The sequence below is a fragment of the Aspergillus aculeatus genome (assembly GCF_001890905.1).
Source record: "Aspergillus aculeatus ATCC 16872 unplaced genomic scaffold ASPACscaffold_1, whole genome shotgun sequence".
Classification (NCBI taxonomy): domain Eukaryota; kingdom Fungi; phylum Ascomycota; class Eurotiomycetes; order Eurotiales; family Aspergillaceae; genus Aspergillus; species Aspergillus aculeatus.
In genome coordinates, this window is record NW_017962976.1 from 3,679,501 (window position 1) to 3,692,322 (window position 12,822).

Below are 12,822 nucleotides of genomic sequence, written 5' to 3' on the forward strand. Positions count from 1 at the left end.
TTCCGCAAAAAATCTGTCGGCGTCCAAGTATTCGGAGTAACTTACATTTTTTTCTTTTCCATCTCCCCCCTCCTCTCAATTTCCTCACTGAGCCCGGCATCAAATGCCTATTATTGGCACAAATTTTTGGTGTGTGTGTCTGTGTGTGCGTGCGTGCGTGGGCTAGATCTATTCCTTTCAACATTGTGTTATGGTAACCTTCCCACTAACCACTACACTAATGTGCATGCCCTTTTTCTAAGCCAGAGTTAGAGATTTCCTAGCTTGGTATTCATTGAAAGTTGTTCTGTTGTTGCGCGGATAGTTACATATGTCCGTCTGTTTCCTCCTTGCTACCCAACTCATCTGTGACTCCCAGAAGTTTACGCGTCTGAAGATTTGTGTATGTCAAGACTCGTTTTAAAAATTCTAACCGGCGTTATTGACACAGAAAAGCCGTTTGTCGGTCATCAAGCAACCCTTGAGCCAGCCCGTAAGACCTGTTGGTAGCTTACAGGTCCTGGGGAAGGTATGTGACAGATTGCCCTTATGCCTTTACCGACCATCCCTCTCTAATGCATAGAGATCATACTCAGACAGTGAGACTTGCCGTTCCAGTGGTCATTCTCAGCCTGTATTATTCTACCATGCCTAACTCAAGTGATCGCGCCCCAACGGCCCAGCCAAATGCCACACTGGAAGTCGCAGATGGCACTAAACCACCGGCATCTTCGGGAAAAGGCAACGAAGCAGAAATTGCTTATCGACCACCGGGTAAGTCTTTCTCAAGTTCTGTCGTCCACTTTTTCTTAATGAGTCAGAAGGGTAAAGAGCAAGGATGTGAAAACGGACAGAGCAAACAGCAAGAATTGGATCCTCTTAGGATTTTTGATTGACCTCCTCGTCAGATTCAACCCGCTTCAGCCAGGCTGCTCAGACTGATAATGGACATCCGTATTCTGATGGGCATGCCTACGCATCCTTCTGTGCACCCGGGAATTTACACTCGGATTCGAATATAAGTGGTTCGAGATCAGTTCTACCAGCTTACCAACTTCACCCTATTCTTTACGAGCAACATCCTATGCAACAACAATTCATCCCCACTGTCCTTCCTCACGGCGTTGTTTACCCTATACATGCATTGTCATCCTATGCTCCAGCGACAATGAACGCGAACATGGCATTCGGTGCCCCGTTCCCATTTTATGCGCCGTATGTTCAGCAGCACCAGCAGCAGGACCCGCATGTCCAACATAGCACTCCCGGGTACCAGCCGTTGGCACCTAACTCGTCAAGCCACCTAAACGTCCGTACCCCCAGTCAGGCACCGTATTCCCAGGAATATTATTCGCAGACCTCGAGCGCGACGGCACCTAAACCTAGTCCCGCGCCGTCAAGTATGTCGGATTCCAATCACCGGCCACTGCGCGGTCATATTGTCAAGACGGCCACCGATCTGGGTAGGGGAAGCAGACAGACACACAGCAGCACGGACTATGATGTCGCGAAAACAATAGTGGATGGTTCCACGCCTATGCGTTCCCATCACTCCTCGACCGGTAGGTTGGCAGCAACACTCCATGCCAGACTAAACCGAATCAAGTGAGTATAGCGGGGGCTAATCCTAGCAGATGCAGCCTCGCATTCGTCCCAGTCGCCCGGGCCAAACACGTTGCGTGGACCTTTAAGGAAGCCCAAGCAGTCGGGCCATGCTTTGTGGGTTGGCAATCTGCCTCCCGCAACCAATATTATGGACTTAAAAGATCACTTCTCCCAGGAGGCTACGAAGGAGCTGGTAAGCGTCTTTCTTATCTCCAAGAGTAATTGTGCCTTTATCAATTACAAAACGGCCGCTGCGTGCGCTGCTGCTCTGTCAAGATTCAATGATTCTAGGTTCCATGGCGCACGCCTTGTTTGCCGACTGCGACACGGAACCATACTAGCCAGCTCGAGTCACGAAGCCATAGGGTCTGCTACACCCTCGCCATCTCAAGACCAGAGCGATAGCAAGCAATTGATGATTGGCGATGATACGGAATCAGTTGCATTCCGGAAATTCGGAGATACCAGACGCTCAAGTGCCCGGATGACGAGCAGATACTTTGTTGTCAAGAGCTTGACCGTGGAGGATTTGGAACACAGTCGACAAACCAACATCTGGGCTACACAAACTCACAATGAGGATCAATTGAATCAAGCCTACGAGGTGAGAACATTACCAAACCAAGGGAGAGAGTGGGGGCAAGAATATCCCCAAATCGATATTTGTCTGATGATCTTGATTAGAACGCAGATGATGTTTACCTGATCTTCTCTGCTAATAAGTCTGGTGAATACTACGGATACGCTCGTATGATGTCACCCATACAGGACGATGAGCGCTTGGCAATAGAGGCACAACCGCGACCCAATAGCATGCCGAATCTAGAAGAACCAGACATTACTCCTACACCAGCAACGTCGACTGCCGCCAAGGGACGAGTCATCAATGACTCTATACGGGGGACTATATTCTGGGAGGCGGAGTCTTCCGAGGATGAGGGCGACATGAAAGCCGACAGCGCAGGTACACAGACGGAGGATACCATTGGGCCGAGCCCACAGTTGATCGGAAAACCATTCAGGATACGATGGCTATCGGGAACCCGGGTTCCATTCCACCGTACCAGGGGATTACGGAATCCGTGGAATGCGAATCGAGAAGTCAAGATAGCCCGTGATGGAACCGAGATCGAACCGGGGGTGGGATGGAAACTCGTACAGTTATTTCATTCTGATGCCCAAGAGTGAGGGAGTGGATCGATTGTCGAAGTGTCAGCGGACAGAAAGAGTATAACAGAGTTGAATAATGGAAGAATAAATATACAAGTGAGCGGATCAGATTATGCCCGGAAGAATGAGTCAAAGCATCGCAGGCACGCAGGCACGCAGGCACGCAGGCACGCAGGCGAAACGAAAGCTGATAGGGGACTGCTTCATTACGGGAACCGGAAAGCGGTCCTTCACACCTCTGTTGTACACCACGCCCACTTCTCGAGTCCGAATATATCGACATTGTAGAGGGAGAAGGGTCTTTTACTGTAGGTGGTTGTTTGTAAATTTATCAGTATCACAGTGATCAATCGCTCTCGGATCTCCCAGGGATAGATAGATATATCTCAGCATGTGGATGATTGTACAGTAATACTCAGCTGGTCAGTACTTTTACATCATGGATAGTAACCATGGATGCACTAAACCAATGATGAATCATCGACCCCAGTCAACTGGTGTAGATTAGTAGACGGAAAGGGCTAGACCGCTTTTCTATTTTGTGGGGTAAGAAGCAAACCAAGCAACCTGCAGTCAGTCAGTAGTACGTACTTCCGTAACTTAACTACCTAAGGACTAGTCAAGGTATGTGGGATTAACTACACCGTAACTGCTCCGTACCGTACACACGTAAGTAGGAGGTAGTTAACTATTCCATTCATCCATCCATCTTCCTATCTGATATTTTCCCACCGCTCTTGACTTTCTCCCTCTCCATCCTTCCTATCCTTCCTAATCCATCACCCTTTCTTCCCTATCATCTCTATCATTCTTTCATCCATCTCCATCATCCCAAATCTCCATTTCATCGCCATTGCATCGATTTAACCTTATTCTCCTTCCTTACCCTCTCCCTACTATTAAACTTTAGGACCTCACAACCTCGCTATCCCTTCTTCTGCCCCCTTCTCTCTCCTCTTATCTCACCATCCCACCTCTTGCCTGTTCGGAACATTCGCAGACTGTTTCTCGGCCGGGCTTCGCTTGGACCGGTGAGTTGAACAATTGGTCTCAACGCTTTACTTCTGCCCCTATCGTGCAACCTTCCATTACCCCTTGGTCAAGCCCATGCCATCCCATCTCATGAACCCAACCGTCCCCCCCCATCATGACACCTCATCTGGCGTCGCCACCGCCACTCGTCGAGTCTCAATGATCTTTGGATGATCTTCAAAATCAGCATAACGTGCCGGTGGGTCAACTGATGTATGCTGATTTGCTCCAGTTCTCTTCCTACATTCTCCTCGTGTGGTCGTGAGGCTGTTCAGCCCAGCGCGGTACCTAGAGCGGTTCCCAGCCTGAGTCAAGCTATATCGTCCACAGCAAGTTACCACCTGAGCCAGGGCTTCTGCTGAAGTTAGGAAACCTTACAACGCACCGTGCTTCTCCGTCTAAGGCGTTGCACGTTCTCATCCCTTTCGCCCTCCCCCCTTCTCACTTTACGATATCTTCTTCGAATGGTTTCCCATCACTTTGATCTATGTGATTAAGATATAATTCTCGCTATCTCCTTATTGATCAATTCACGCGCGTCTTGGCATCATGTCAAATGAACGTTCAACCGACCCTATCTCGGTCCCATCTTCTTCTGCGCACCGACGCCGAGCATCCTTGGCCTCAGGCCTCTCCTTTACGGATTATCTATCTAGGTCCGGCAGCCAGGGACATTCTGCGGGCGCACCCACGGGCTCTATGGCTAGTTCAGTGGGTAATGCACCACCCAGTCAAGGTCGGCGACTGTCTATCACCACCTTGGGGCTCGCTGGATCTCCGAACCAATCGTCACCATGGGGAAGCAAAAGCATGCGGCATGGCAGCATTTCCAGCTCAGTTGGATCCGGTTCGGCAAATCTAGAAGACGCTGTCGTTGAAGACAGTGAGAGTGGCGGACCATCTAGCGCCGCTCCTCACTCTCCATTCGCGCGACGTCTTTCTTTTGGCGCGCAAGCGCTACGAGATGCTCGTGCTGGCAGCATCAGCAACGGTAGATATCCCCCCCCCTGGGATTCCTGCGTCTAGCAGGCGACGTTTACCGCCCACATGTAGCAAAAGCTCCCATAGCCCCCCAGAGTCAACTGTTGCAAGTACAAATGTTGTTCTTCCCGAGGTCGAGATGTCTAACGTGGCTTGGAGACAAATAGGCGAAGGCTTCAACTGGTCTGAAGCCCTGCGAACCCGGGCCGAGCGTGCCCCATCCTTGGGAATAACCTCGCCCAACACGCCTCAAACCCAGTTCTTAAGCGGCTCAGGCCAGCAATGTCACCATCAGCGGGCAACCTCGATCGCTTCGATGGAGCAACCGGCTCGCGAAATTCCCAAGCAACCCAAACAGAATAAGCCTGACTTTTTTCAGGAGAAGATTCTTCGCGGCGATTTCATGGATTAGTGGGACCAGTCTACTGCACACTTCAATTCGAGCCTGCTACTGCCCCCCAATTGTAGTCAAAGTTTGTTGTCTTCAGAGCAGAGGCTCGTGGTTTGTTGATCTGTTTTGCCCTACCATGGACTTCTAGGAGAAGCTCATCATCAGAAATGAGGAGATATCGAGGAGATTGTAGAGCCGATTTACGAAGCAGGCTGGCGGCATATATAGCCAGAGAAACCTTGAAAATGTGTATGTTCCATATAAAAGGCAGTTAGGAAATTTCGATCATGTTTCAGTTTCCCTCTTGTATCCCTCCATGTCATGACTTGTGTAAACTGAATCTATTAAGAATTTATTCGTTCGATTGAACCGCTCGTCGACACTCTTGGCCTCCTTAACTTTGGTCAATGGGAGTTGCTGGCAGGAGAAAGGCTTCTGTTTTGGGCTTGTGTTTCGAGGGCAGTTCTGACTGGCATATTCAGTGTCCTATCCTGCCGTTCTTCCCTATTTCCAGGCCACTTTTCCTTATCAATGATCTACAGAGGGCAATCACGCTTTTCGTTCCTAATGCGGGTGAGTCTATATTCACAGTGTATCACAAGACTGAACTGAATGGAGATTATTTGAGTCTTTAAAACTATAGTTGCCCTTGGTTACACGCTGATGTACTGTACAAAATGGATCAATTCTTGAGACACTGTCGATAGAGGTGGAGTATAAATTCATCTGACATGTTTCCAGAAATCCAGTACATGCTGAGAGCTGACTAGTTTGGTTCAATAGGGAATGCCGTTGGTTAACAATTGAAACTGATCATATCCCTTCGTCGACACGCTCATGTACGACTTGCGCACAAGCTCACGCATGTGATCAGCTGCCTCCCTCTCATTCTTCTCAAGTACAAATCGGTCTCGAAAATTTTTCAACGTGTCGGGCTTGAAGCAGGGCAAGCCACTATCGAGCATCAAAGACACTATGTGAGAAAGTTTGGCGCTGTGCGGCCTCGACGCAAGGAAAGCCTTCACGACCAGCGATTCGAACCAAATGTAGGGCTGAGTACTAGTGGGGCTGTGAGAGCCACTTCCAGACTGGCCGATGCCACTGCCAGAGCCGCCGCTGGGGGAGGTATGTGAGTGAATATTACCACTCATTACAGCAACCATCTCAGATGTCAGTTTGAAAGGCGCGCGCTCGAAGCGCACACCCCCTGGTGCAATATCGAAACAAAACCCGAAGTCAATATGTATGATGTGGCCTGCATCGTCGATCATGATGTTTCCATTGTGCCGATCTTTGAATTGAAGCAAATAGGAGATGACGGAATAAGCAGCCATGCTCTTCACAAAGTTTGTGCGTGCCTCTTGAAACCGTATAGAGTCCTCTCCACCGTACTTAGAGATAAAGTAGTCATATAGACCATTCACAGCTTCACGACCCAGCATATCACGCGAAATTGAATTTGGAAGAACATCGATAACACCACACCCAGGAGCCGTGGAGGTCACTCGGTAAGGGAACACCCATACGTCAAGCCCGACGCTTGCGAATATACTTCGAAAAGCAGCAATCATCTGCAGGGCCAACATGTCTTGACGACAATCGTCGCCAACCTTGAAAATAGCTGATTGCCAGACTTCGTAGGTCTCGTCATTTGACAGACTCTCCCCCGAGATTGACAAATCGCTGCAACGTTGTGCAGGTGAGTGTGTTTCTTTGTGGGTTCCTTGTGCTTGTGTCCGAGTCTTCTGAATTCTGAAGGTCGCCATGTATGGTGCTTTGGCATGACTTTGCAGAGGTTTCCCAGACTTGCGGTCGATACCCACGACAACGCCCTCAGGGTTGCTTGGGAGGTATACTCCGACCTCCACCTTGATCTTGCGAAGCTCTTCTTCAATCTTCTCTTTCTTCTCAGCCTTACTTCTCTTTATATACGGTCGGAGCTTGCCTGAAATGCCAGTAATCTCGTTGAAAAAGGTAAATTCCCTTTCGTAGAATTCACGTTCCTCATTTGTGAAGCTTGCAACCAACGCATCCATAAATCTGTCCAAGGTCGGTTTAAGTGGATCCGGCTGCAAGCAATTGTCAGTCCTCTCATACCCGTGGTTGCTCCATGTTTTATCAACTCACGATCTGCGAATCCTCGTCCTTATAAGAATTTGCCTTCATATTCCAGATAACTTGGTGGGCGAACAATTGAGACAGCTTAGCAGTTTCCAGTATGTAACGTTCGACATAGCCCAGGGAATCGTATCTCAAAGCTTGGACTAGTTGTGGGACAAAATAGAAGCGCACGTCGATGGGATGACTCTCTAGAGCCCTCATTGCATATTGTAGTATGAAGGCGTGATTGCCATAAGCGGGCAAGAAGTAGGTCAAGGCTTCGGTTGGATTGACTGAAGCCCAGTAAAGTAAATACTACTCACGTTAGCTTTACCGAATTGACCAGGGCCAAACGTTGAACTTGCCTTCAGTTGACTCGAGACGTCAGTGGGAAGACTGGTACCGAACATCAGCTCCAGACCTTCAGGCTCGTCAATCGCCTTCTCTGGGAAATTGAGCATCAACCAGCGAACATCATTCTTGAGCTTCGCCGATGGAAATCGGGTTGACAGCTGGACCGCCAAGCCTGGATGTTCATTCCAAGCGAGTCTTAAAAGGGTCGTGGCTTCCTGGCTGATCATTAGCCTTATTTCAACTTTGGCCTCCAGTTTGAGTGTTTTAGAGTAGCGAACCTCGGTAAGGCTTTTGGGCGAGGATGACTGTGGGCTTGTGTGCTTCCGATCGGATTCCAGTGGGTATAGCCACACTCTAAGGCGCGATCTCTCATTCTCTATGAAGACATGGAGAAGATCCTGCTTTGATTGCAATGATCTATAGGCCCCTTGTGTATGGCGAGAAATGGCAGACACCCCCTCTAAGGCAGAAATAACGTCGCGGAGGATGTTGTCTTCAGCCTTGATCTGGAGGCGGTTTCCTCCAAAAGACCATCTGAATTTCAAAGATTAATGAAGGCGCTTGACCCGAGAGATCGCATGTGAAATACCTTGGTGAGGTCTTGAACCAGGTCAAAGCAGCTGACAAGATCTGATCCTTCAATTTCCATTGGAAATGCGCATCTTGTGAGCTACAGTCACCCAAAACTTTTAGACTAAACAAGATAACACGAAAGTGCAGCTCTCGCGCTAGAGGGTGACTACTAGCGTGCAACAATCCTGTCGTTGTCGCGTCAACAAGACGGCAAAACAAAGGCTGGACTTGAGCGTTTGCCAGCCGAGTGGCGTTGAAATGGCTTTCAAAGAACTCAAGGACTCGCAAGTGTGGCATGAGCTTCTCCTGGGCCTTTTCCTGATTCCGTGTCGCCAGAGACCTGTCGGTGGGTAACAATTCAATTTTGCTAAAGAATGGATCCATACAGCTTTTTCCAGGCTGCGTTAGCATAGGTGTGTCTACCTTGTCATAGCTGTATACTCACCTGAAGGATGGATCGAACAGGTTCCTTTTGCAATATATTGACCTTTCCCATGCCCCCATTATTTCATGTAACAATTTGACACTCATCTTGGGATTCTCATGCATCACACTCAACCAAAGAGACGCTCCAATGTCAATTGACTCTTGCGAGAATTGTTCGAAGGGCACTATGACCAGATAACGTGCAAGATAAGCATGGTTCTCAGCGTCGTTACTCACTAGGGCAGCAGCCTGTCGCAGTACATTCCGCATTTGTGTGATAGGGACGTTTATTCCGTCCCTCAATCGTGTGTGGAGTTTAGAAAGATTATCTTCCATGGTTTTAGCCATGATCAAATTAGAAAAACCTGGTGCAGAGCCATCAGAATCTGATGTTGGTACATCAGCAAGAAAACACCGAGCTGCAGGGGAAGCCTAACCAGAACAATATTCTAATACTTGCACGGTGCCATCGACACTTGATGTCTCCGATAACTTGTATCGCTCGCGTGTGGATAACTGGGATATAAATCCGGAGGCTATGTTCAATACGCCACCAACACTACCACTCTTGACAGATCCTGAGAGAAATCAGTTACATGCGTGGCGGTGCATCTCTACCACAAGAGATGACCTGACAGGCAAAGGATGTATTGGAACGTACCAAGCCGTTGATTACTACTTGGGATCAGCGCACCCATTTCCAAAGCGAATGACCGACCCAGAGAGATCTGGCCGTTTCCGCAGTTGTCATCAGAGACGGATAGATATGCCTGTAAGGCAGGGTTAGTTGCGGATTGTAGCCAAATATTGTCGTCTCATACCTGGAGAAGTCCTTTGACGTCTAGAGGTGAGATACTCATGACTGCGGTCACCCACGTCCGGGCACGCTCTAAAAGAACTTCCAGTGTCCTCTCTCTGAAACTATAGTTGTCGGGTAGATTGACTCGGACAAGACCAGTAGGAGAGGTGAAAGATGGCTTCCACTCGTACTCGTCAAGTTCGCCTTCGAAACAAGACTGCCACATGACAGTCAAGAGCTCAAGCAGAGCAAAGAGAGATGTCCTTTCACACAGAGCGGAAGGACACTCTCGCATGATTTTGTCTGCGCAGAGGACGGCAATATTCTGAACTCGTTCAACACGATGGCAGCAAGCAACAAAGAAGCCAGCAAGCTCCCTGGATAGGAACGGCACAGAAAACTGCTCCAATTTCCCAGCAAGTGTCAATGAAAGATGGCAAGAAACAACCTTCTCAGCGATAGCACCCATGCAGCTAGCCATTTCAGCAGTGGCTAGAACAGGGTCTCTGAAATAACTGAGGATTGTCGTGCAGTTTCCCGACAAAGCGCGAAGACTTTCAACTAGCAAGGTAGCGCTAAGAAAAATCACTCGCGGATAGCTGAGGCGTTTGACCTCGACCTCTCGGCCAGGTAATTCAAGCATCAGCTTCCTTTTTTGGTCTAGAATCCGCTGCTGGCTCATCCCGCGCCTGAGCATCGTATTCAGTTCCACGTCGCTCTCCAGCATGTCCATGCGATCTTCGGAGACGAGAGGAGGCGAGTGCCTGGCAAGTACGCGCAGTTCCTCGCAATGATGCTGGGCGACAGCAGAATTGAGCGTTATACCGTGAATTGCAATGTTAAACCAGGCATCTCGGAAAAGAGCCAGCACATCTTGATCATAGCACATTTCTGATCGCGAATTTTTTGTTAAGTCATTTCCTGAAGATACAAGCAACGCCAGTGGTCTCAAGAAAGGGCCGATATCGTCAGGGGCGAGTAAAATCTCCTTCTGATGGTCATGGTCGATATCAGTAGCGGCGCCTTTATTGACCACACCTTCCAGCAGGTGAATAAGATAAATCCTATACAAGACGGAGTTTCTCTTGAGCGTGCCGGAGATAAAAGCCATTGCGCCCTGCACGGCATCGGCAACATTCAGATAGCCTTTTGCGACACTGTCCTTGTAGGCACGATCATAAAACTTCAGAAGAAGCTGGAACTCAGCCGGGCCAGTACTTAAGGACAATGCAGCAGACTCTTTTATGATATAAGCATCCACTGCGATATTCACCTTCCCTATTTTTTGCAGTAGCATTGACTGTGCCAAAGCACTTATTTTTTCATCATCACATCTACTTGCAATCGTCACAACGGCTTGTATCACTCTACCATAATGTCCTGTTTCTCCCTCGTCACAAGCCGAGGAAATAGCACTATCACTCAAGCCTCGGGACAAGAGAGCAAGCGTGCTCCCATGAGTTGTCCCGTCACCTAGAAGCTGTAGTTGATGGGATTTGTCTGAGCCGGAGCCATGGCTCAAAGCGTTTCCCAGCGAATAAAGGGTTGTTATGACTGCGTCCTGGGAAAGAATACTTAGAACATAAGCAAGACATTGTGCAGCAACGAGGCTGGTCGAGCGAGCGGACACGCTTCCATCAACGATAAACTTCAAGAGGGACCGACTGCTGAACGATGCGCTGCTAGGGGACAGCCGAGAAATAATCGCTATGCTTTTTAGCGTAGTTGTCGCTAGGTCTGGGTGAGACATCTGATTCGGGTCTGCAACCGTTGCCTCAAGCCATGAAAGGAAGTCTTCGCTGTTTGTGGTATCTTCGCTTACGACGACGCAATTGAGATAGCCAGTAAGGGCGAGCTTTTTCACGGAAAATGCAAGCCGCTGCTGCCAAGGCGAGCCAAGTTGTAAGTAGTCCGATCCATCTTCCAGAAGGCGCATTTCCTCCGCTATGATTATTGCCAACTTATCGACGAGGGCCAATTCGGCGTCATTGAGAGACCTGGTTGATTGACGGCCAACAAGATGCTCATTCGGAAGGTCTCCGTCTGAGAGATCGTGTGTCCGGTTCAGGGACACAGCGCACGATTTGACAAAGTGTGCTAAGCCTTCCTGTAACAACATGGCCCCCAGGGGACGTCCATCGGTAGCATAGCGGTGAGTGTATCGTCTCCAGTCACCCACGAAAGCATCAGGAATACTTGGGTTGCGCACCGTGGAAGAAGCGGTCTCCACGGCTATCATGTATTGGTCCGAGAGTATTGAGCGTAATGTTTCAAGAAGCTGAAGTTTCTCATCGGTAGAACAGAATGAAGCGAAGCGGGCCAATGCTTCCATGAAGCCGACAAGAGACATGGTGATTGATAAGATACGAGCTAGTTCATGCCCATTCTCGTGTCCTGTTGTTTCAGGTTCGTAGCGCTGAGAGGGCGCCACGGCATCGATGGCCTCGGCGCAACTTTGTAAGTATGCGCTGAGGGCACCAAAGACAATAGTACGCAGCCCTGCATACTTAGAGCCCAATGATAGAAGAGCCAAGGTAAGATTATGAGTGAGCGCCTCCCACGGAGAAGGTCTCACGTTATGCAGAAAGGGCGAAGGACGGAAGGACTGGCTGTGCGATTCTGGAAGGTATTGACAAAGCTGCGACGCGATCTTCGATGCATTTTGGGGAGTGGCGGTGAAATTCGAAGCTTTACATAGGGCAATTATCACGTCTAACTCTCTGGTACCCTACCGGAATGTCAGTCTTCATGGTCCTCAATGTACTTACTATATCGGGGCGAAGCATACCATGGAGGTCCTTGGTGAACCTTGGCCTGGCAGGGGACTGCCAAGTGTGGTCTCTGGCCGATTAGCATGCTGTTTCAACGGTAGCGTGATGCGCTCAATCATCGAGCCCGCATCGTGTTCTGGAGCTTGGGCTGCTAGCGTTGCAAGCTTTCCTAGCGCAGCTCGTCGAATAGCTAAGGGGAGCCTACGAATTCATCAGTATCTGCGGCATATGAGTGGATTGTGGCCGACCTACTCGACCATCATGAAGACGCTCCTTATGAATTGACTTAAGAGCAGTCGTGATTTATGAGTTCTCTAGGTCAACGTGGTAGTTACACAGAGCAGTGGCTGCAAGGCTAAGACAGCAGCAGAGAGAATACGGGGTAGCTTGCGAATTCATATATCGCAGGTAGTGCGTTTCTGGCAGTTGCACTACGTAGGTGGATCCAATATTACGGTGTACTGTACCTCGGCCCGTAGGTAGTTAGACTCACCTACTAAGTGCAGTAATGTCCATGGAGTCACCACCCCACTACCCCTGAGGGTTTCCGCCCCCTACGTACTTGGTCAGCCTCAAATTTGAGGTGAACTGTTCAGCTATAAAAGCTATGAAAGCTATAATTACTACGTAGACAGACGGCT

General features: G+C 49.1%; 2 protein-coding genes across 2 annotated transcripts; one reads left to right on the forward strand and one right to left on the reverse strand.

The window, feature by feature from the left end:
* Positions 1 to 554: 554 nt before the first annotated feature.
* ASPACDRAFT_20148 (putative YT521-B-like splicing factor) lies at positions 555 to 2,772 on the forward strand (the record flags this gene model as incomplete). The annotated part of the gene is made up of 4 exons (XM_020198927.1): positions 555 to 768; positions 888 to 1,541; positions 1,611 to 2,188; positions 2,269 to 2,772. The coding sequence occupies 4 exons, from the start codon at positions 555 to 557 to the stop codon at positions 2,770 to 2,772; spliced, it is 1,950 nt and encodes a 649-aa protein (XP_020061714.1).
* A 2,930-nt stretch (positions 2,773 to 5,702) lies between these two features.
* Positions 5,703 to 12,616, reverse strand: stt4 (1-phosphatidylinositol 4-kinase STT4). Its single transcript, XM_020195508.1, has 11 exons — positions 12,434 to 12,616; positions 12,199 to 12,382; positions 9,433 to 12,138; positions 9,273 to 9,381; positions 9,049 to 9,189; positions 8,631 to 8,976; positions 8,202 to 8,573; positions 7,891 to 8,146; positions 7,624 to 7,827; positions 7,286 to 7,573; positions 5,703 to 7,227 (listed from the first exon to the last, which is right to left on the reverse strand). Exons 1-11 carry the CDS (start codon positions 12,442 to 12,444, stop codon positions 5,935 to 5,937), a joined length of 5,910 nt encoding a protein of 1,969 aa, XP_020061715.1. The 5' UTR covers positions 12,445 to 12,616; the 3' UTR covers positions 5,703 to 5,934.
* Between the last annotated feature and the right edge of the window lie 206 nt (positions 12,617 to 12,822).

Coding starts and splice junctions, on each gene's coding strand:
- stt4 (XM_020195508.1), bottom strand. Junction 8,574..8,630: donor CTGTTCGATCCATCCTTCAG/GTGAGTATACAG, acceptor GCCTGGAAAAAG/CTGTATGGATCCATTCTTTA. Junction 7,574..7,623: donor ACGTCTCGAGTCAACTGAAG/GCAAGTTCAACG, acceptor TAACGTGAGTAG/TATTTACTTTACTGGGCTTC.